At 53.4% G+C, this 20,249-nt stretch overlaps 1 protein-coding gene across 1 annotated transcript; it reads right to left on the reverse strand.

Annotated features, from left to right (window-relative positions):
* Nucleotides 1-4,543: 4,543 nt before the first annotated feature.
* Nucleotides 4,544-19,083, reverse strand: XRRA1 (X-ray radiation resistance associated 1). The gene is made up of 17 exons (XM_050912105.1): nucleotides 18,966-19,083; nucleotides 17,739-17,893; nucleotides 17,385-17,456; nucleotides 16,532-16,604; nucleotides 15,757-15,854; nucleotides 14,091-14,224; nucleotides 13,390-13,488; nucleotides 11,971-12,230; nucleotides 10,897-10,937; nucleotides 10,027-10,143; nucleotides 8,861-8,954; nucleotides 8,040-8,158; nucleotides 7,324-7,584; nucleotides 6,580-6,745; nucleotides 6,340-6,452; nucleotides 5,629-5,734; nucleotides 4,544-4,785 (listed from the first exon to the last, which is right to left on the reverse strand). The coding sequence occupies exons 1-17, from the start codon at nucleotides 19,072-19,074 to the stop codon at nucleotides 4,544-4,546; spliced, it is 2,259 nt and encodes a 752-aa protein (XP_050768062.1). The 5' UTR covers nucleotides 19,075-19,083.
* Between the last annotated feature and the right edge of the window lie 1,166 nt (nucleotides 19,084-20,249).

The following is a 20,249-nucleotide window of genomic DNA, read 5'->3' on the forward strand; positions in this document are numbered from 1 at the left end:
CATCCTCTGGGCTCTTCGTGTCTCTAACGCTCTTCCCCATCACCCGTTAGCAGCGCAGTAATTTCGTTAATTATTTCCAGTAATCGGGTTCAAAAAACATCACCTCAACTTGATACTTGAAAAGCTGCCTTGCAGTGTATTCGCTGGGGACCCTCGGTGCCCACAGGGACCTTCGTCCAGGGCAGAGCCTGCGGCGTTAACGATCTTGCTGACCCATGTGCCGGACGACGAGCGGTATTTTCAGGACGTAACTGAAGCACGGTGCTGGGGCAAACTTGCCGTGACCCGTGGCGTGAAGGGAGGACAGCCGATGCATTGAAACAGATGGATCTGATCTACGAGAACGGTTGTTGCCCAATTTCCTCTGTCTAAAAAATGGTTGGATTTCTCCCTCCATCTTAAATGGTTAAAAAAAAAAAAGTGGGAACTGGTTTTCTCGTTCTCTCCCGGCATACTTGCGTAACTGCAAGGACCCTGGCGCTTTTTTCCTAATTGAACTGGATTTTTTTTTTTAAAAAAAAGAAATCTTATATTTTAATGGATAAAATTTATATATTTTAAATACTATATTTCAACAGATTGACACTTTCGTTTTGAGAAATCTTATAGCAATGATTCCGTAATATATATATCTATCTCTGTATCTCCTTAACACACAAACTACTGGATGTTTAAAGTCGTACCTAGGGCTGGCTAGACCTGGCCTGCTCTGCCTACCCGCTGCGGCTCGTGGGCGATGGCTTTCTGTGCCCTCTCACGCGCCGCAGCCTCGTTAGGTGCTGATTGAAGCAGGGGCTTTTGACCCAAACCGAATCCTGCTCCTGTACCCGGCTGTGAATTGGAAGGAAATCAAGTAATTGGAGCCTTGACCGGACCTAGAAGAGCAGCGCAGAGAGAAGTAGCGATGGCCTGGATCTGCCCTTTGCAGTGAAATAAGCTCAGGAGGGAAACCCACAGCTTCTACTCAGAATTCATGCCATTTTTTCCCGACATTTTGAACTAAAGCGTGCACTTCCCAAGTGCATTTAGATTTATAATTATTTTTACAGGCCCCCTTCTCCCTGCCCCTTCCCCACGGTTAATCCACTGAGCCCGAATCAGACTTCCCTAAACAGTTTCCTTCTTTCTCGCGGCGCTTGCGTGGGTTTCATCCAGGCTTGAGCTGCCGGGTGCTCTCTGAGCAAGCCTACACCACAAAAAACTAGATTTACATGCTGAATGTATCCTTTCTTTCCCCTCTTAAAATAGATTTCGCAGTCCAACGCACCAGGCCAGTGTCTTAAATATCTTCTTTTTAAAAGATTACATAAATATTTAGTTTTTTGTGTGTTAATTTCCTCTTCCTAAATCCGAGCAGGGCGGAAGCGTGGGAGGCAATGCTTGAGCTGGAGCTTGTCCCCGGCCAAAAAACGCTTAATGGGACCCCTCGCGCCCCTGGCTTCCCAAACCTCGCCTTCACCGGGCAGCCGGCTCCCCCCAAAACAGAGAGCCCGCGTCCCAGCAGTGCTGCTCGGCTCCCTAAGCATCACGCACGGTCCGTTGGTGTCCGCGTTGAAGGAGACCTTTGGATGTGGCGTCGCAATCATGTCGTGGAAGGGTTGCGGTCGTAGCAGCTTTCAGTAAAGCATCAGGGTGGGATCGATCTTTTCTCATGAGGTTGTGCGCCCACAGGTTTTTAGTCCGATGAAGCTGCTGGCTGCATTTCTACGTTCGCTTCTCCATCTAGTTGCTTAAGGACTGAGGAAAACGTGGGCTGTTTTCCAGCCGGCTCGCCTAAACCTTCTCGCCTTCTTCCTGAGCTAGCGAGAGCGCGACTGCCCTCGGCTGAAATCCACCCGAGGCGGCGTCGGGTTCGAGACTTGAGGCGATGTGAAGCTAGGATGAATGTTTTATTAATTTAACACTCTGTAAGTTTGTGTAAGCTTGCACAAAAGAAAAAAAAATTGTATATAATTACACTTAACAGAGCAGGAATTCCCAGCCTCTACCCTTTAAAGGTCAGGTATGACGCTACCTTTGCCACAGATAATGCCAGCTGAGAAGTAAAATACCTCTTGCTGAACGGTGGATGCAGCACAAGATCTGCAGAGGCCCTAAGATGAAACCAAGTATTTATTTACACTTACATGAAATTCATTTCTAACCCTCCTCCTTTCTGCAGCCACCTTCTCTCCGGGATGAAGGCAGTCCTTGCCGGCTGTGGGACAGCACGGGCGGGCGAGCATCCTCCCAAAATGTGAAGCTGTCTTCTCTTGGGAGAAAAAAACCAGGTCAAGAGATTGCACTGCCGGTAGCGCTGGAGGGGCTGGGGTTGGTTTGACGACAGAAGGACCGTGTCTGCCAAAGATGCCACCGACTCCGGAAAGTTGCTTTCTGCTGACCCTCCGGAGCTCTCGGCCCGGAAAAAGCCGTACGGAAAGGTCCGTGTTTGGAGTCAGTGAGATCAGATAAATGAAGGAAAAGTGCCAAAAGAAGGGATCGTGCCAGATGATTGTATAATGTTGTTCTATAATTGTCAGTATTTTTCTTCAAATGCTATTGTACATGCAGTGCACAGTAGTCATGAAGTGTAGCTTGAACAAGCACTTCTTTGTATTTTCTCCATGAAAGCAAAGGGGGAGGTTGAAGCCTTAAAGACTATCACTGATTTTAAAAACAAGCCTTTAGCAATGCTCCAAGGACAGACCCCAGGGCTCCGCCGGGACCCTCCAACAGCCCTGTGCCGTCTCCCGGTTGTCCGGCAAAAGGTTGACAAGGAGCTTGTCCCGTGCGCGGGGGGGAAGCGTTTGACGAAAACCCGGCCCCTCTCGCCCGGTGGGGGACCCGAGACGAAAACTAACGACCGTTGGACGCGACAGTCTCGCCCGGCACCGTGATGGAGACCCGTGGGATGTCCCCGTGGACGGCAGCTGGGTGGAACTGGGACGTGAAGCTGGTTTGAACTACGGCGCGCGAGCTGGGATGATCCCCACGTGTCGCATGCATCTGACACAAACCTTTCTCTTCCCCGTGTCTGTAAAACACCGCGAAGCATCAGCTCTAGAATTAGCTCTTCACTATGCAAACAGAAAAACCTTCAGCTGGTTACAGGGGGGTTGTGTATGCCTGGTTTCCTTGGTGTTTACTGTCAAACTGTTGAAAACAAATCTAGATGTTGCTACACTTTTTTTCCCCGATAACGCTTTAAATCGTTGTGCTTTCGTGTTCTCCTCAGCTCGCCAGCGGAGCACCGGGGTGGTGAAAGACTGACGGTCGTTTTGGGTCTCAGCTGAACCAGCGTGGCTTCATCCGAATGTTTTAAAAAGGGATGGAAGTTACTGAAGGACTGTTGACTTGCATGTGTAAAATGTGTGGGTAAAATGACATGCAGGCGTCTGTCATGTTGTGGCTTCTGTTATTTGGAACAGAGTAAATCCTGCTTGTGAAAAAGTTGTCACAAACCAGAAATATGCCAACTGTGTACAAATAACGTGTACGTTTTAACAGCACCGAGGACTTTAACTGCAGGACAAAGGCCGAGGTTAAAACAGAATAAAACCAGGTTCTGACAGTGAACTACCTGTTTCTTCTGCACTTGGAAACAAGCAGGATCCTACCGCTGCCTATCCCGAACGGGTCACAGTTGCCCCTGGCTGAATGAGGTGGTTGATTAATGTTTCGCAGGGGGGAAAAAAGGTGAAGGTGAGTATAATGACATATTTTTGGTGTAGGTAAGCAGCCAGTGGGAAGTGAGCACCCTCCGTCGCTGCCCATCGCTTGTCCCAACCCCTCCGGTTGCACTGACGCAGCTGTTCTTAGGGGTGCCAGACCTGGGTATGGATTTGGGTTTTTAATAACTATTTTGTGCCCAGCTCGGCTCCCTGAGCGCTCTCGGGTCCGGCTGGTCGAGCACGTAGCTGCGGCGGGATGGGGCTCCGTGCTCGGAGCTGCCACGAGCAGCGCTGGCAGCGCTGCCCCGGCGTGAGACGGATTTTCCCCAGCGCTTGGCTGCGGGACAGACCGATGCTGGGACAGTGGGCGAGAGCTGAGAGAACCGGGGAGCTCGTATTAGCTTGCCGCTCCGTTAATGGCAGTGGTGGTGCTGCTCGCCCACAAGCCCTCCATGTGCGACCCGTCGGTCAGCGCAGGCAGTGCCCCATCCTGAGCTGTGCTCGCCATGGGACAGGGCGGTCACAGCGCTCTCCGCCCTGTTCGCTGCTGGCCAAAACCTCCCTGCAATGCCCAGAGGGTGCAGTAGTTTTTCTTACGAGTCGGTTTTTGCGCAGGGATGGGTGAGCACACACCTTATTTTCCAGGAACTGCGGAGCGCAACGGCGAGCAGGCATGGGTTTTCGTGTGCTGTCGTTGCAGCAGCGTGGCTGTATCGGTGCTTTCAAGCTGGAAGTCGCTGCCTGAAAGCCTGAGACGAATCTTGTCACCGCACTGGATTTTTCCAACCTCAGGAGGGGAAAAACGGCTCCAAACAAGTTAAAAAATAACATACATTTTATCCAAGAGGACCAAGGCATGGGATGCTTTATTCAACCCCTGGCTAAACTGCGGACTAAGCTTTGGGCACCTTCTTGGCCGCTCTCTTCTCTGGCAGCTGTAGCTGTTTGGGGCTCCCCTGCTTGGATGTTGCCTCTGCGAGAAGGGCTTTTACCACCTGCGCCTCGTCCGACGGCCTGGCCATCTCCTCGCCGACGGTTGCGGGGGGGATCTCGAACACCTCCTGGAATTCCTCCATCAGCCTCCGTGCCTCCCGGTACGCCCTGGGGCTGGATTTCCTCATTTGCAAAACAGATGCTGGAAAAGGCCAGGGGTGTGAGCAGAGCAATGGGACGGCTCCTTGGCTGCAATATTTGACCTTCCCTCCCATGCCTTTGCCCACCAGCGGCCCCAGCTCTCTCCCATCCCCGCAGCACGGGGCACGTCACCGTGGCAGGGACGCAAAGGCGGCTGCTGGGATCCAGCTCTATCCTGGCACCCACACAACACACGAGAGCCCCAAAAGCAAAGGCACCGGCGGTCTTGAGCAACTCAAGAGTGAAGACAGATGTGCTGGGTTCAAGCCTGGGCAGCGGCTCTTACTGTAGCCTGCAAAAAGTGCCTTAATTTCTCGCCTCTCTTTCCTCCTCTCTTCCCCGGTCGGTGCAGGGAAAAAAGGGATGGCACCGGGGAGTAGCCAGGTCCTGCTTGCGCTAGCAGTTCAGGATTGTACCACCATCGGGGCTGGGATGGAGATATAACGTGGCCAGTGCTCGGAGGCCCAAGTCCTCCTTCATCTCAGGGCAGGGGACAAAACCAGTTTTACTCCAAGACCGTTCTCCCGACAGCTGGGTTTGGGCTGGGGTTGATCCAGCTGTGGATCCAAGGGATCGCAGCAGCGTCTGTGTTGCACTTACCCCTCTGTTAACCAGTAGCCAGAGCATTGGGGTCCAACCTCGTGGTGGGCTGAGGGCGTTCAGCAGGTGAAGCCCCTGTCCTCTCCGCAGGGACATGGGGGGAGGCTGCTGCAATGGGGGGACCCTCATTCCCAGCTTGGCCGCGCCCCAGGGCCCCACCAGCTCAGGGACACCTTTATGTTCAGGTCCTGCCCCTGCCTCTGCGGTGCCGTCAACAGGAGAGACTGGGAATGCAGGAACGTACCCAAGGGGACTTCAGTGATGGTCGAGGTGTTTCTCATGGCCATCAGGATTCCTTCCAGGATCTCTGCTCTTGTCTTTCGGGCGGGAGGGCCAGGCATCCTCCCATGCTGCAAGGAAGACGAGGAGGCTGCAGCGTGCCTCCCCTCCACCCTCCAGGCTGATAATCCTCCACCTCCTTTTCCTGCCCCCTCTCCCAAACTAATGGGCCCGTGCTTCTGCACGAGGTAGGTGAGATGGTCTCTTTTTTTTTTTTTTTTTTGACCAAGCTGGTCCGGTTTGAACACCAATTTAAGATTATTGAGCAACACTGGATGAGCTTTCCGCAACGCCGGAGCGGTGCAGTGGATTCAGGGACTGCGTTTCTACTACAACCCACCCCGCAGACGCAGCTCGGAGGCTGTTTCTTCCACCTCCCTTGGGACAGGGCTGGCTTTCTCCAGGGGGTTGGTGACAAGCGTTTCCCCCCGCGCTGCCCAGGGGCTAGCACGGCTCTTGGCCGTCCATCAGCTCCGGTGTGCTGAGCTGCCCCACGCCGGCAGTTCGGTTCCCGTGGCGGCTACATGCACCACACCACGAGGGAGAGAGAACAGCGAGGCGCTGGGATCGGGAACTGGGGCCAAGCCCACGCTCAGGCTCTCAGCATCCATCCAAACACGTGGGTTGATCCAGAAACAGATGCAACCAGTCTCCCTTTGGAGCTTCGGCTCTTTACCTTTTTCCGAGGCACGTAGGGCTTCTGCATACTGTCCAGTTGTGGCTTAGCGTCCCGGTAAACCAAGGGGTGTTTCAGGATGTAGTACAGCGCCTGCACATTCTTCTGTATCCCTGTGAACCAGAGGGAAAACGGGACAACAAAAGCCTTTGCTGCTTCTTTCTTGGTCAGAGCGGACCATACTGCTCATCAACCTGCCAAGGCTTTTCTAAGCAAGAGCCCTCTGCTATCTTCACTCACCAATTGGCTCGATAAAATCTGGGTCCGTGTCTCCACCGAGCAGCTCCTCGTAGCCTTTGTATCGCTCTGGAACCACCTGGGAGCTTCCTTCCCTCCTCTGCTCACTCCTCTTCTCCAGCCTGCCCTCTGCCACGGGTCTCAGCAGTGGTCTGGACACATCCTCCACCTCAAGGCAGCAAAATAAAGGAATTCACAGCAGTCCTTTCTTACCAGTCAAGCTGATGGAGTCAGCCAGAGCCTGTCCTGCTGTGGCCAGAGGTCTCTCCCGGTGGCACCGAGCCACGCAGCCACCACCTCATCCCACCTCTGCTCAGTGGGACTGGGCGCAGAGGAGAGAGGGGCCATCCCCATCCCGGCGCAGACTTTTTTTTTTTCCCCTGATAATCCCAAGATTTTCAGGGAAATCAAGTCAAAAAGCTGCCCTGGTGAGCTCTAGGAGGGAGTTTTCCAGCAGATGCTGCAGGGACGATGCTGGACTGATGAGCTCCTCCACGTGGGGCTACTCACCGAGCCAGCACAGCCCCGTGCCACCCAGGAAAATTTGGCCACCAATTCTTGTTCTTGGTCACAACATTGCATTTATGCTTCTTGCTAGTGCTTCTACCCTTAAATCCCTTGCAATCGAAGGAGGGTTATAACCATTGGCGTCCACAGCACGTGCACACCATTCCTTCACTTGGGAAACGAAGATCCATCTGTGCGTGACAAGCCCTGAAGTCCTGAACACTCACGGCCGGACCTCACCTGCGTCATGAAGAAGGATGCAGTGCCCTCCGCAGCTGGGCCAGGAGAAGGCCTGGACTCGGCTTCCCCTTCTCCCAGCGCCGTCCGCCGGCTGCCGGCTGGGGTCACGGAGCTGATGGGAGGCAGTGGCTGGGCCGGACTCGGAGGTGCAGCATCTCTTGCAACCTCCACCGCAGCTGGGAGCTGATTCCACAGAAAGGTCTTGGCAGGAGCTTCCAGCATCAGCGGCCGCTTCGTGATTTTGGGGAGACGCGATGTGACCTGGGGGGGGGCACAACAGACGTCCATGCACGCTGCCAGGAGTGGCAGCCTGGGGTCAGGTCCGGCGGCTGGAGGCCGGTCCTTACGGGACACGGAGTGCCAAGGAGCAGCCCCGGCTCCAGGGACACACTGGCAGCACCTTCAGTCCCATAGGATCCCTCAGCCAAGGCCAGTGGGCAGGACTGAACCCAAAAACCCAGTGACAAACCCTGCCTGGGGCAGCAATAAGGAGGTGGTTGGACTCCCCAGCCTCATCCTGAGCGAAATACCTCCAATCCTTCCCACCCTTCCCTCCATCCTTCCATCCCCGCCAGGATCCATGTGTCCCACCAGCTCTTCCCGTGCTCCCCAGCAAATTGGTTCCTGGGCAATCCTGCCCTGAGTATTGCAGCAAGGGTTTCATCCCTGCCTTAGGCAGGGAAAACCCCACGCTCCCGCGGCGCCTCCCTCCTTACCTTGCGGCTGGCTTTGAGAGGGATGGAGAAGTGCCACCTCTCCGTGGCTAGGCTCTTCTGTCGGACAAGTTTAATCCCCAGATTGTGCTGGAGGAGCCGGGTCAGCAGAGGCGGCTGCCCTGGAGGAGCAGAGGTTTCACCAGAGCTGCAGGCAGCTGGTGGAGAGCCCATGCCCCGCTCCTTCACTGGCAGCACGCTGTGCCAACTAACCCCAGGCTCAGCTCAGGGACCAGAGTAGAAGCCACCCGCTTTTGTAGGGAGATGCTTTAGCTCTAAGGACATACGTCGGACTGGGCTACGTGCCACCAAGGCCAGAGGAGCATCCCTGACCTGTTTTATTTACTAGTCTACACGTAGCTTGTGCAGGGAGCAACATCATTGCAACGTTTCATCAGCGTCCTTCTGGCTACCTTCAAACGTCGTCTATCGAGGCCATGGGCACATTTGGGGTTTATCCCCCCTGCTCAGAAACCTGCCGCAGGAGGAAACCTGGACCAGCTTCAGACAAGCCCTTTGTGGGATAAACACCATTTGGAGAGCAAAATTTAGCCTGGGACTGCACTGCCGCAGTCGTGGATGGACTGTTACGGATGTTGATGGGGCCGGGAGCAGGAGCAGGGCATTAACAGTGTTTGCAAGAGCAGTGTTCATCTGCGTTGCTCTTTAGAGAGCAGAAACGATTAAAGCACCTCCTCAGGGGCCAGGGCCAGCGTGGCAGGAGTGTCCGAACACCAAAAAGCAACGTGGTCCCTGTCCCAGAGAGGTAACAGCGAAGGAGGGACAGAGCAGGAATGCTCCGCAGAGCTGGGCTCATACTGTACCGCTCCGGGTGGTGGTAAGAGGGTTGTTGTGAAATGTCAGCTCCTTCAGGCACGGGAAGAAAGCCACGGGTAAGAGAGCTGTCTCATCTGCGATCTGCAAGATAAAAATAGTTTACTGTTTGCTCTAAGCACTGAGTCACGCCGGAGGCTGTCGAGTTTCAATCCCAACCCTCCCACCAAAGCGCGTCCCTCCAATGCGTGGGGACTCTGACACTGGGCAGGTATGTGTGGCGGGGAGGAGGAGGAGGGAGGTGGCATCACTTAACCGGAGACAGCCAGCAGCTTTGCTGCCTGTGATTATAGAGGACAGAGGCAACGCTCCCCTCTCCCTCCTGCACGCTGCAGCCAGAGGACTGGTGCCTCCAACGCTCCGAAGAGCTGCAAGGTAGAGAGGCAGGACTTTTTTTTTCCTGCTCGGAAGAGCTGCAGCTGCAGCCCAGGGCTGCAGCTGCAGCTCTTCCGAGCAGGAAAAAAAAAGTCCTGCCTCTCTACCCTGCAATCCAAACCACAGCCTGGCCAGGGCACGGCAGCCAGAAACCAGCTCACCGACAAAGCAGTGACCTAAAACAGGGTGACGATATCTGGGGAAACGGCAGCAGAGCTCACTTTGCAAGCAAGGAGAGCCGCACCATCGCGTCCCTCGCTGAGCGGTGGTAACTCGGCACTGCCAGCTCACCCGGCTGGGAAGCAGCGTGAGTTAAGCCCTGGGCAGGAGCCAAAAGCACCGGGAAGAGGAGCTTAAATGTTGTTGCGTGTTACTTGTCGATTGGGGCACGCTGAGAACCCGATGTGGCTCAGCAGACAGGTATAACCTGGCACTAAAACAGCCAAGTCCTCGATGAGACATCACCATCCACCGGGCAGCTCCGGCAAAGGATCAGTCCAGGGGAGGGCAACCCTTCATATATTCTCTGATGAAATCCCCGAATTTGCAGAGGTATAGACAAGCTGGGTGCAATTCAGCTGCCTAAATAGACGTCCTATCCCACCCGAGAAATCCTGGATATCCGACATATTCCCCTGGGCTGGCAGATGGACACAGGAACCCGGGAGAGCTGTGCTCTTCTGCAGTGGCAGCTAAAGGCCAGGGTGTCTCCTAAGGCACTAATGCCAAGCTCAGGCAGCTGAACCTTTATACCTATCTGGAGCCACGGGACCCAAATCACCTTGTTGAAGGCCAGGCTGAGATGCTTCAGTTCAGGAAAGGGAGCACGAACATCCCTGCGCGTGGAGGGAGCCGGCAGAGTCTTAGAGGCAGATGGTTCTCCCTCCCTGGGAACCACCTTAAAGAGAAGAGGAAGAGGGTGAGCAGACACACCGCTCCAGAGGCTCCGGTGGCAGGAGACACCTCCAGTGGCAAGATACCACCCTCCTGAGCCCAAACAGAGCTATAATTTGAAGAGCTTTTGGTTTAGACCCGCTTTGGAGGTTGTCTTCTGGCAGCTTGCTTTGGCCTCTGCGTTACTGTGGGAGCCCTGCAGGGAGTCACGTCAAATGCACCAAACTCCACCATTCAGCACTGAAAACGTGCGCGGGCCCGGGGAGCGTGTATGTGCACACGTGTGTGTTACGCTAGAACATGCTGCGAGTGCTCAGCATCTCTGAGGCTCAGCCCCTTACTCAGGTTCTAATAAAAATCAGCGTCTTTGGCTTCAAACGTCTGATTCTGAAGAGCATCATGTAAATAAATGGGGGGGGGAAAGATTACAGGGCTAAGAATGAATGAACTCCCAGCTCCTGAGCTTCAGTCCCCACCTGAGCTGCAGAACACACTTCCCCGTGCAGGGAGGGCACGCAGGAGCAAATGGCAACCCAGCTTTTATTTGAAAGTGATATAAATTTAAGCTCTGGTGTCCCTTGGTTATGGGAAAATTTGCTCCCGATCTCCCTGATGAGAGACGATACTCCCTGCAAGCCTTGCACGCACCCAGAATGCCGGCTGTACCCACAGGCTTATTGAAACTCAGCTGAGAGGCTTGGGGAAGGGAAATTTTGGAACTCACACCCCAAATCACAGATCAGTCAACAGTTCTTACCAGCGCTGGGTGTTCCCAAGAGCCGGAATTAAAAACGACCTCTGCAACGAAACACAAGCAAAGTGAGGGTTTCTACGTGAAGCCAAGCGCTGGGCCAGCCCCAGCCGTGGCAAGGCTGGAATTACCCTGGAAAAGAAAATCGGCATCAGGCAGGATCTGGCTCAATGGCGAGACGTGCCCACGGTGAGGGGGGATCAGGCCCACTGTAGCAGGCTTGCTGACAGCCCCGTAGCTCCAGGTGAGGTCCACATCCCTCAAACACAGCAGAAACCCCTGCTGCTGGCCTCAGGGCAGCCAGGAGCTCCCCGCAGGTAGATTTTGGTTTGGAGTCTCGCCCATGAGCACGAGGCCTTTCCCACATCATGCTGCTACCGCCAGGCCAGCACCACAAGTTGCACCGTTGCCCGCTCCACAAATACCTAACGACAGGGACTGCTGCAGCGAGCCAGGGGACAGGAGAAGTGCTTGGAGAAGCCCCACCAGCAGCCTCCACCAACAGCCCAGTCCACACAGGAGACACCAGGCAGCCTCTGGATCCATCCCATGGTGTGGCCCAGCACGGTGTGTGCATCATGCCTCAGGAAGGACATCCAGAGGGGAGAGCTGACCTACCCCAGGAACGCAGACCTGTGCATGGCCTACCTACTCACACAACCTTCCTGCCCTCTGCCTGTCCGGGATCTGCAGTAATCCACTTCCTAACCCGAATTATTTCCCCATTTTTGCCAGTTTTCCTCCCAGTCAGCATGAAATGCCTCCTTTGGAGCAAGCTACCCTGGAGAAGGCCAGGAGAGAGAAAGGGGCACTTCTATCCAAACCGTGGGAGATGTCTGCTTTAGGGTGATTCATGTCCAGTTAGCAGCCGTTGCTCCCAGTAAATACAGAGGGACTGTACAGGTTCGCTGAGCTGCCTAAAATGGTCCCATGTATCCCTCCCTCACTGTTTTAATTTTGTTGAGCGGCTTCACTTACTAGTAAACATCCAGCAGATCCTCACCCTGACATAACTGAGCCCTCTCCCGCTGAAACACCCCGCGGTTTCAGTGCGGGCAGGGAGAGGCAGGCGTTGCTCACCCGTCCTGTCTGGATCCCTGTCGTTCTGTAACACGACATATTCAAGCTGTCCTTTCTTCGCTTCCAGCTCTGCTGGCACCTCCGTGTCCTCCTGCTGCGGCAGCCGGGGCCGCTGCCAGAGGCTGCTCAGGGACTTGTACCACTCTGCCCTGAAGCTGTCGCCGTCCAGCGCTGGGTGGAGGAAGAACTGCCTGCTCTCTGCTTGGTGCAGGTAGGGAACAGCCGAAATCCCGTTCCTGTCCAGATTCAGCTCCTTCAGGCTATCGGAAGAGGAAATGCGTGAGAAACTCCATGATTGCTATCGGTGTACGCACCCGGCCATCTGTTCGCCCCGGCGCCCGCAGGGCAGGGAGCTGGCCCTCGACCTGCCTCCTCGCTCAGCTTCTCGGCAGCAGTGCAGAGACATCCGTGACACCCGCGTCTCGCTGCCCTGTTCCCCCTCCTCTCCAAACCCCAGCCACAGGCTCAGTTCTTGGCACAGCCCGGCGTTGCCCCTGAGGCTCATGACTTCGGTCCCCCACACCAGCCGGAGGGTCACCTAGCTCTAAGTTTACCTCTTGATGAGAATTTAACGGACAAGGAGACATCCTGGCAGTTCATTAAATCACCCAGGGCTCTGATGAGCTGCGGTCCTGCTGGGATTCCCTAACAACGTTCCACCTTCTGGGATTCCCTAACAACGTTCCACCTTCCCATGGAAGTATAACATCACCAACGCGCTTGCCCAAGGCCACGAGACAGCTTAGGGAAGAACAGAAACCCAAACCTCCGCACTCCAGCCCTGCAGTCTCGTGCCTAAACCTCACCCACTCCCCCCTCCTCTCTCCCGAACACTGCAGACAATGTGCAGGTTCCTCCGGGAATGTGTTGACAGAGCCAGGACAAGCAGCCAGACCCAATTCCCACCTCCGGTTTGCAGCACTGGAAGCACCAGGGGAACATCAGAAGGTCTCTGGGCCGTCCCCAAACCCAGCACAGCCCAGCTGAGGGGCATGTGAGCTGCCTCCCTTCCTAGTGACTCCTCTCTAGCTGAATCACAAAAGCCCACATTAAACAGAGGGAGCTGATCCGCAGCCTTTCCTAGTGCTGCTGCGCTAAAATAATGATGAATCTGGAGTGAAGAATGGAAAATGGAGGAAGCAACTGCCATTTCTCAGATCAGACCTGGAGATCAGCAAACACCCAGGGCAGGAGCTGAATTCCCAGCCAACTGCCGGGTTTGGCCAGCTTGCGCTTTGCAGCAGGCTGTTTGCTTCCGTTCAGTCCCAGTTGCAATGCTAGAGAGACTAAACAGGGAAGTATCCGAGTGAATCACGAAGATTTTGTTTTTCGTTTTAAGCCTGCTACTGTGCAACAGCTGACAGAGGCAGCCGCCAGCCCCCAAAAGCCAGCGCCGGCTGCTGCCAGGCGCTTCCTTACCTGCAGAGATGACACAGGCTCACAAAGACACTCGGGTCTGACAGACGATTGTCATCCAGCGACAAGACCTCCAGAGATGGAAACCTTAAATGAGCAGAGCTGCAGATACAAAGAGGCTCATTAATAACACGCTCAAGCGAAGACGGGTGACAAACACATCATTTGCTGTCACCGCGGGAAGGTGTATCCACTGGGAGACTGGGCTGGGGCTGTTTTCATTCTTTAAATAGAAAACCGATATCCTACCTCACAGCAGCTAAATTGCATCAGTCCAAACAACCATCTAGCTCAGCATCTTATCGCCAACGATGGCAAACAGTGGATACCTTGGCACGGCAACTGTGGCTAAGCTATACGTGAAGGGTCTAATTAATGACGAATAAATAGCACCCTACTCACATGGCTCAGTCACCCGACAGCGCCGCTGAATCACTGTCCAGTTTCCTCTCTAGCTGCTGATGACAGCAGATACCCTGGGTGATCTGGGGCTGAGCTGGGATAACACTTCCCTGCCACCCAGCACCGACCATTAGGTTATTGGATCTCCCAGTTTGCAAGGGAAGAGCTCTGCTGCCTGAACTGGTAAATCCCAGGCTGCCCACCCCCACCGCTCCATCACCCTGCCTGCCTGCCCGGAGCATCCCACCGGCACACCGGCAGCTCCCCACCAAACCGAAGCATCGCTTGCTGTGTGCTCTTACTCCCGTGAGCCTGCCAGGTCCGGAGGCAGGGACCAAAGCCCGTTGGCCGTCAAGCGAAGGACTTTGAGCTGGGACAAATCTCCCAATGTCCAAACGTCCTGGGGGGACAAGTTATTGTAGGAGAGATCCAGATCCTGAAGGAAACAGAAAAAACAATCCCCTGGAGCAAAGAACAATCTCTGTTGGCTTTCCCCAGGTAGATATTATTTACAGGAGACTTTCAGTCATGCTACCACCTGCCTTAGGGTGACGCTGTGAGCGTCTCTGAATTGCAGGGACTTCACTTACAGCGGTGGGACTCTGCACCTTGGCAGAAGTGCTCAGGGCTGGTCCCCCACTCACACATGTGGCCGAAAGGACAACAGCCAGGAGAAAGCCAAGGAGCAGACCCTGCTGGGAGCAAGGACGAGGGTTTCTAGGATATGTCAACAGGAATAGCTTTGCCGGGGCATTACAGTAGGCTGCATTTTCCTAGGAAGAGCTCAAAGCACTTTCCAAATCAATTTAATATGAATTTCCAATCAGCCTTCCCAGGGCTGATTTTTCCGGGCTGTCAGCAAATGAGATCCTGGACACTCGTCATGGATGAAGCTGAGATCCACAGGGGCATGGCAGGAAGGGGAGTTTAGGTAGGTCCCATCCCCAGCTTTCGTAGCTGATGCCAGCAACAGGGCTGCTCACACAGAGGCACACAGGGATGGACAGCGTCAACCCTGGCCTCATGAGCCTTGGAAATTTGGTTCCCCATCACCTGGGCACGTGCCCACTGACTGAGTCAAAGCCTTGAGTGGGTTACCAACAGTGCATGGGAGAAACGTGGGAGAAGCTCTCCTACATTTCATGGATTTGGGGACCTCCCAAAGCCTGCAGGCAGGAGGGAGGCCAGGATCCGAGCGTACAGAGCTGACAGCTAAGCCACCAACAATTCTTTGAATAAGACAAGAAGAAAGAAACCTTTTAAGACAAAACTTTATATCCAGCAGCAATCAGAAATGAGAGAAATCCAGGCAAGGACACCTCCTCAGAGCAAACCTGGATAAAGTCAGTACAGCTGAGCCAGAGCCTGAGCTCTCTATAGCAGAGACCCACTCCCAGCTAGAGGGAGAGGACAACTAGAGCCATCATACCAGGCACAGTTGCTTGTTCTTAGGATCCACTTTGTCTCTTTTTTTAAAGAAAAAGCCAAACTGACCCCTTTGCTGTGTTAAGAAAGGCAGCCCATAAGTTGGGGAAACTGCAGACGCCTATCTGGAGAGGAGGAGGATGGGACGCCGAGAGGTAGAGCACAATGTGGAGGAGGATGGGGATCTGTCAGGGACCACACAGCATCAGGGAGGTGAGGGATGCCACGGGTGACTGACACACGGCAGGGAGAGGATCCTACAGCAAAGGGGGTGGCCCATCACAGGGGAAACAAGGAGTCCTGTGGCAAGGGGCTGAGCAACGGGGATCCGTGAGGGATTGCTCTGCAGGAGGAAGCAAGATGTGGAGGTCCTTGAGGGACACAGCGGAAAGGACTTCCTGGAGTCACAAGGAAGCAGGAAGAGAGAATGACCCTGCAGTTTCAGAGAACTTGCGCTGCAGGGACGTAAGTCAACGCTACGTGTAGGCTTCAGCATGACGGTTGGGAGGGGATGAATAAGCTCTCAGAGCCCCCTCATCTTACTTCCAAATGCAGAAAGTCTCCAGCGGTGATTTTCAGATTTCTTAGTCCGTTCAAGGAAAGTTCCAGTTCCCGCAGTCCTGGAAACTTCCGAAACGGCTCTGCAAGGGTGGAAAAGAAAACGCTCCAGTGAGTGAGGAACAGCAGTAACAGAACAAACCGTGTCTTATCCGGGTCTGGAATGGACCAAAACCAGCAAGAATGAGAGGGCTAGTATTATCAGCAGGCACGTCTGAAAGAAAATGCCAGCTCAGTTAGATGGTTGTCTGTACAATACACGATGCCCCACCAGCCATCTGGTTTGCTTTCATGCATTTGCTCCCACCCCAAATTGGATTATTGCTTGAAGCCACTGATGGCACATTTAGCTTGTATGTTTTACCAGTAATAAATGCATTTCTTTTTTTCTTCTTCAAATTAACTGAGCCCATGACACTAGATTTGGATTCACCTCCCGGCTCCACCATTAACCTTCTGAGCCTTTGGGGCAAGTTGTTTCATTATTCCACACTTCTATATATTAAACGCAGATTTTCTTTGTAGAGAGCTTAGTTTTCTAATAATGAAAAAGGATACCACAGTGGCACGCAATTATCATTACAATAAAGGGAATTAGCACAAGGATTTCAGCTCAGTAACAGGAAGGAAACATTTCTGCAAAGAAGTGCTGCATATGTATCTTAAAACTCTTTGTAAAGCTCTAGACCTTTGTTCAGACAAGTGTAAGCTTCCCCGGGTTGAAAAGCAGCGTCTATTTTTTGGTAATGCAATCCCTTACCTAGTGTCAGCAGGTTCTCAGCAGCATTTATAAAAGCAACGCAATCAAATTTCTCAAAATCATCTTCTTTAGCCTGAAAAATACAGGGGAAAAAAAAAAATCATTCCACTCCAGCCCTAAACTGATCTGAAACAACTGGATCTCTCCTTTTCTCTGAATGCCTAAATCATAGCATTCCCCATAATTGGGTCTTCATTTGTTTTTCTGACTACGGAGAGCACCCCGCAGAGTATGCGTTTAACGCACAGCTGCCTCAGCGACCAACATCCAGAAGACCTGGATTAGTTGAGCCCCAAAGCAAAGCCCCCCCGTGTCCTCACTGCTGACCTTGCTCCCCTACGTGTGTCGCTGGGCTCCTGGGCCACATCTCATACCTACGTGTGACCCAGCAAACGTAGCCACTCTACAATTTAGCACATCTGTCCTTCACAGCACCAGGAGGGAACCCTAAAAAGACACTAAAAACCTCTCAGCGCCTCAGCTCATTTTCTCTTTGCATTGCAAAGTCATGAACCCAAATAAAAGTCACTTCTCAAGCTGCAGTTGAACTCCTACCGTAGCCAAGATAAACATCCCTAAACCCAAAGAACAGCATTTTGCAAGGGGATGTAAGGGGGGAAAGGGCTACAACCGATGAAGACCAAGTTCATTTGGTTATGAAGACACGATCCAAAAGTTGGTAGGACAAATCCTCCAAGCCTGTTCCCAGCTGGCTGGCTCACCTTCCTGTGCAGGAAATACGCCTGCTTCTAATGTGTGTCTTCTCTCATCTCTGGATACTCATGTGCTACCGTAGTAAAGTTTTCAACTTTTAAGGCAGTTCCCTAACAGTTCGTGAGTTTCTGATACTCACAGAGACCAGATTTTGGCTGCTTATGTTCACAGAGCACAGGTCAGAGGGGTTCTTCAAACAGTGGTGCTTCATCTGGAGGGGGGAAAAAAAAAAAAAAGAGAAAAAGAAACACAACTGGTTAGTCCTACAGCAATCCTGTATGTCGTGCCCTGGGACCTGAGCCCCAAAACCAGACCTCAGCTGCCCCCAGGTGAGGGGGGTTCCTGGTGCCTTGGATCGTGGGAAGAGGGGAGAAGGTGGCACGGAGATGGGGAGGGAGAGGGAGCTTCAGAGTCCGTTCTCCAGCAGGATCTCCCCAGCTCCACAAAGCGCTACCAGAAAGTTTAGGCGATAACAGAGGAAATCTGCACTCACCAGAAACGGCTCATCTAGGACATTGTCTTCATTATTTTCTTCCACGGAGGCAGACTCTGGGGGCTTTCTCCTCTGCTGTGGTGTCTCCCCGGTGGTCCCCTTCTCAGTCCAAGCCCTCGGGGTAGCTCTGCGTGTCAGCACCCAGCGCCCAGACCCTGGCATGACGACGGACCAAGGCAGAGGAGATGACAAGGGGAGCACGCAACCCTCCAAATGCGCCCTTCTCAAAGTAGCTGCGCTCTGCCTCATGTTTCAGCCCAGCATTGAAATCCATCATTTTAAAATCCCCTATACAGGGAAATACTGAAGTATAAAATGTTCAGTGACCATGAATTTAAGATAGGAACATTAAAGCTACAGCCAGAGCCATGGAAGGGGAGAAACATGCTACTTTGTAGATGCTAATGGAGCCATAGGTTGCAGACATGGAAACGTGGGCTGGAAGAGCCTTCTGGAGATCTCCAATCCAACCTCCCACCCAAAGCAGGACCATCAGCAACATTCGATGAGTCAGTCGTGGCTTTGTCTAGCGATTCCACCACCTCCCAGGGTAACCTGGCCCAGAGCTGCACCTCCTCCCAGCAAAGAAGTTCCTCCTAACGTCCAACCTAAACCTCCCAAGGTGAAATTTTTGGCTTAGTTATGCCATCTGCCACTGTTAAGAGTTTGTAGCTGTCCTTCACGTAGCTGTAAGCCACAATCTCCCCTTGGACTCCTCTTGGCCAGATAAAAAACAAGCTCAGCACCCTCAACCTCTCCTAGAAGGTCCTGTGCTCCAGACCCCTGACCAGCCTAGTAGACCTCTCCACCACTTCCCAAATGTTAGAAGGCATTTCTGCCGTTCCTAAGCATTTCACAGACGTGACTTTCAAAGCGCAGAGTAAAAGGAGAAGCTTTAGCTCTGAGTAGCTGATGGAGAATCATGCTGTGCTATCCACATGCCTGCCTGAAGCTTCCCTCCTGCTGGCATGTGGAGATGGCTGCTGGACCCCTCATTTAACGTGTGCCCTAGACATCCTGCCTTCTTCATTTCAATGAAGCTTTAAACAATTTTAAGACTTTCTGGGCACTGTTTTGTTATCAACTGTTATCTGTGTTATCAGCTGTGATGTTGATACAGGAAACCACAGCTGAATGTACGCTCTCTCTGGCCCAACAACAGGGTGGGTGGTGGACCTGCCCCTATGGACATGACATCATTCTGCAGGGCGACTTCACCAGCAGCACTCGAAGCAGTGTCACCTTCTTTACTTGCGCGCAAAATGTTCCTGGCAGGGAAGCACTTAGTTGCATAGTTGCTTCCATCACCCATTTTATACAGTCCTGTAGTAGCCATCTTGACTGCAGCGTTCCTGGGGAGAGTGGGAAAGAAATAAATGGGTTAAAATTTTCACTGGCTCTAACGTTGCTTTGCTTTACACAGCTCTTTCCAAGCGTAGCCTCAAATGAAGTGTCAGCCTGTAGGCAAAGGAACGCTGTCAGGGACACTTGAGGAGCATCACCTCCTAAAATGGAGAAGTAAATGAGGTGTCAGGAGTACGCGCGTTATTTTCCAGCTCAAGATAGCAAAACGCAGACACCGGTGTGTGCGTGAGTCTGCATGGATGACGACTCACGGGATTTCTGCTTTACCCCTCATTCGTCCTTCCCCTGTTCTCCTTTCCCTTGTCACTTGTGGAGACTCCGGGAAAAGAGCCACACCGGTCACCGCTCCTCAAACCTCGGAAATAAACTTCAAAGGCACTGCATCGCTCTCATCCAGTGCCCCTGTAGCAGGAGATGGTCTCCCAGTGCCATCTGATGGTGTCTCCACACTCGGCCACCGCTCTGACACACTACGGCACAGTTTGACTACGGTGTTCACGCACGGTGCCAGTATTTGGGGTAGCTCTCCCCTGCAACAGGCGCACGCTGTGTGTTCACGCACCGATAGAAGCGGGAGGGCAGCTGTGTGCAACGTTGCCGTGGCACAGCACCAGCACCAGCCGGGCGAGACGCTGCTTTGCCACCGCGCAGCGATGCTCAGTGCAACACGGACGCTGGCACTGCCGGTACACCGAGATGGCAGCGGCACAGGGTACACCAGGACACCGGCCGGGGCACATGCCTTGGTACACACTCTGATACACACGCAGAGCCCAAAATCTACACGTGTCTGTACAACCCCTACACACATGCTCTGCACACATACCCCACTCACACGCACACCCCAGCATGAACACACACCACCCTCACTCCTGGCACCCCCCCGTACCTGTTCCCTTACACCGGCATATACAACCACTGCACGTATACACACATACATATGAACACCCATACACACGCCACTCACACACAGCCCCACACGTACTGGATACACCCCGACATGTGAGCCCATACACCCATGCATCCAACACACCCTCCTGTAACTACACCCCCCCAACATGCACCCCTACACCCCAGCCACCAACAAACACCCTCACACACTCCGCTCCCACACACCCTCCATCACATAACAGACACAAACACTTA

Source organism: Gymnogyps californianus, chromosome 1, assembly GCF_018139145.2.
Source record: "Gymnogyps californianus isolate 813 chromosome 1, ASM1813914v2, whole genome shotgun sequence".
In the NCBI taxonomy this organism is placed as follows: domain Eukaryota; kingdom Metazoa; phylum Chordata; class Aves; order Accipitriformes; family Cathartidae; genus Gymnogyps; species Gymnogyps californianus.

What these genes read in the sequence shown, in the direction of transcription:
- XRRA1 (XM_050912105.1), bottom strand. Translation starts at nt 19,074, where the DNA reads ATGGCTACTACAGGACTGTATAAAATGGGTGATGGAAGCAACTATGCA. An exon ending in GAGACTTTCTGCATTTGGAA is followed by an intron (nt 14,225 to 15,756) that starts GTAAGATGAGGG and finishes TGTTTCCTTCAG; the next exon opens with GATCTGGATCTCTCCTACAA. An exon ending in CAGGGATCCAGACAGGACGG is followed by an intron (nt 10,938 to 11,970) that starts GTGAGCAACGCC and finishes GTTTCGTTGCAG; the next exon opens with AGGTCGTTTTTAATTCCGGC.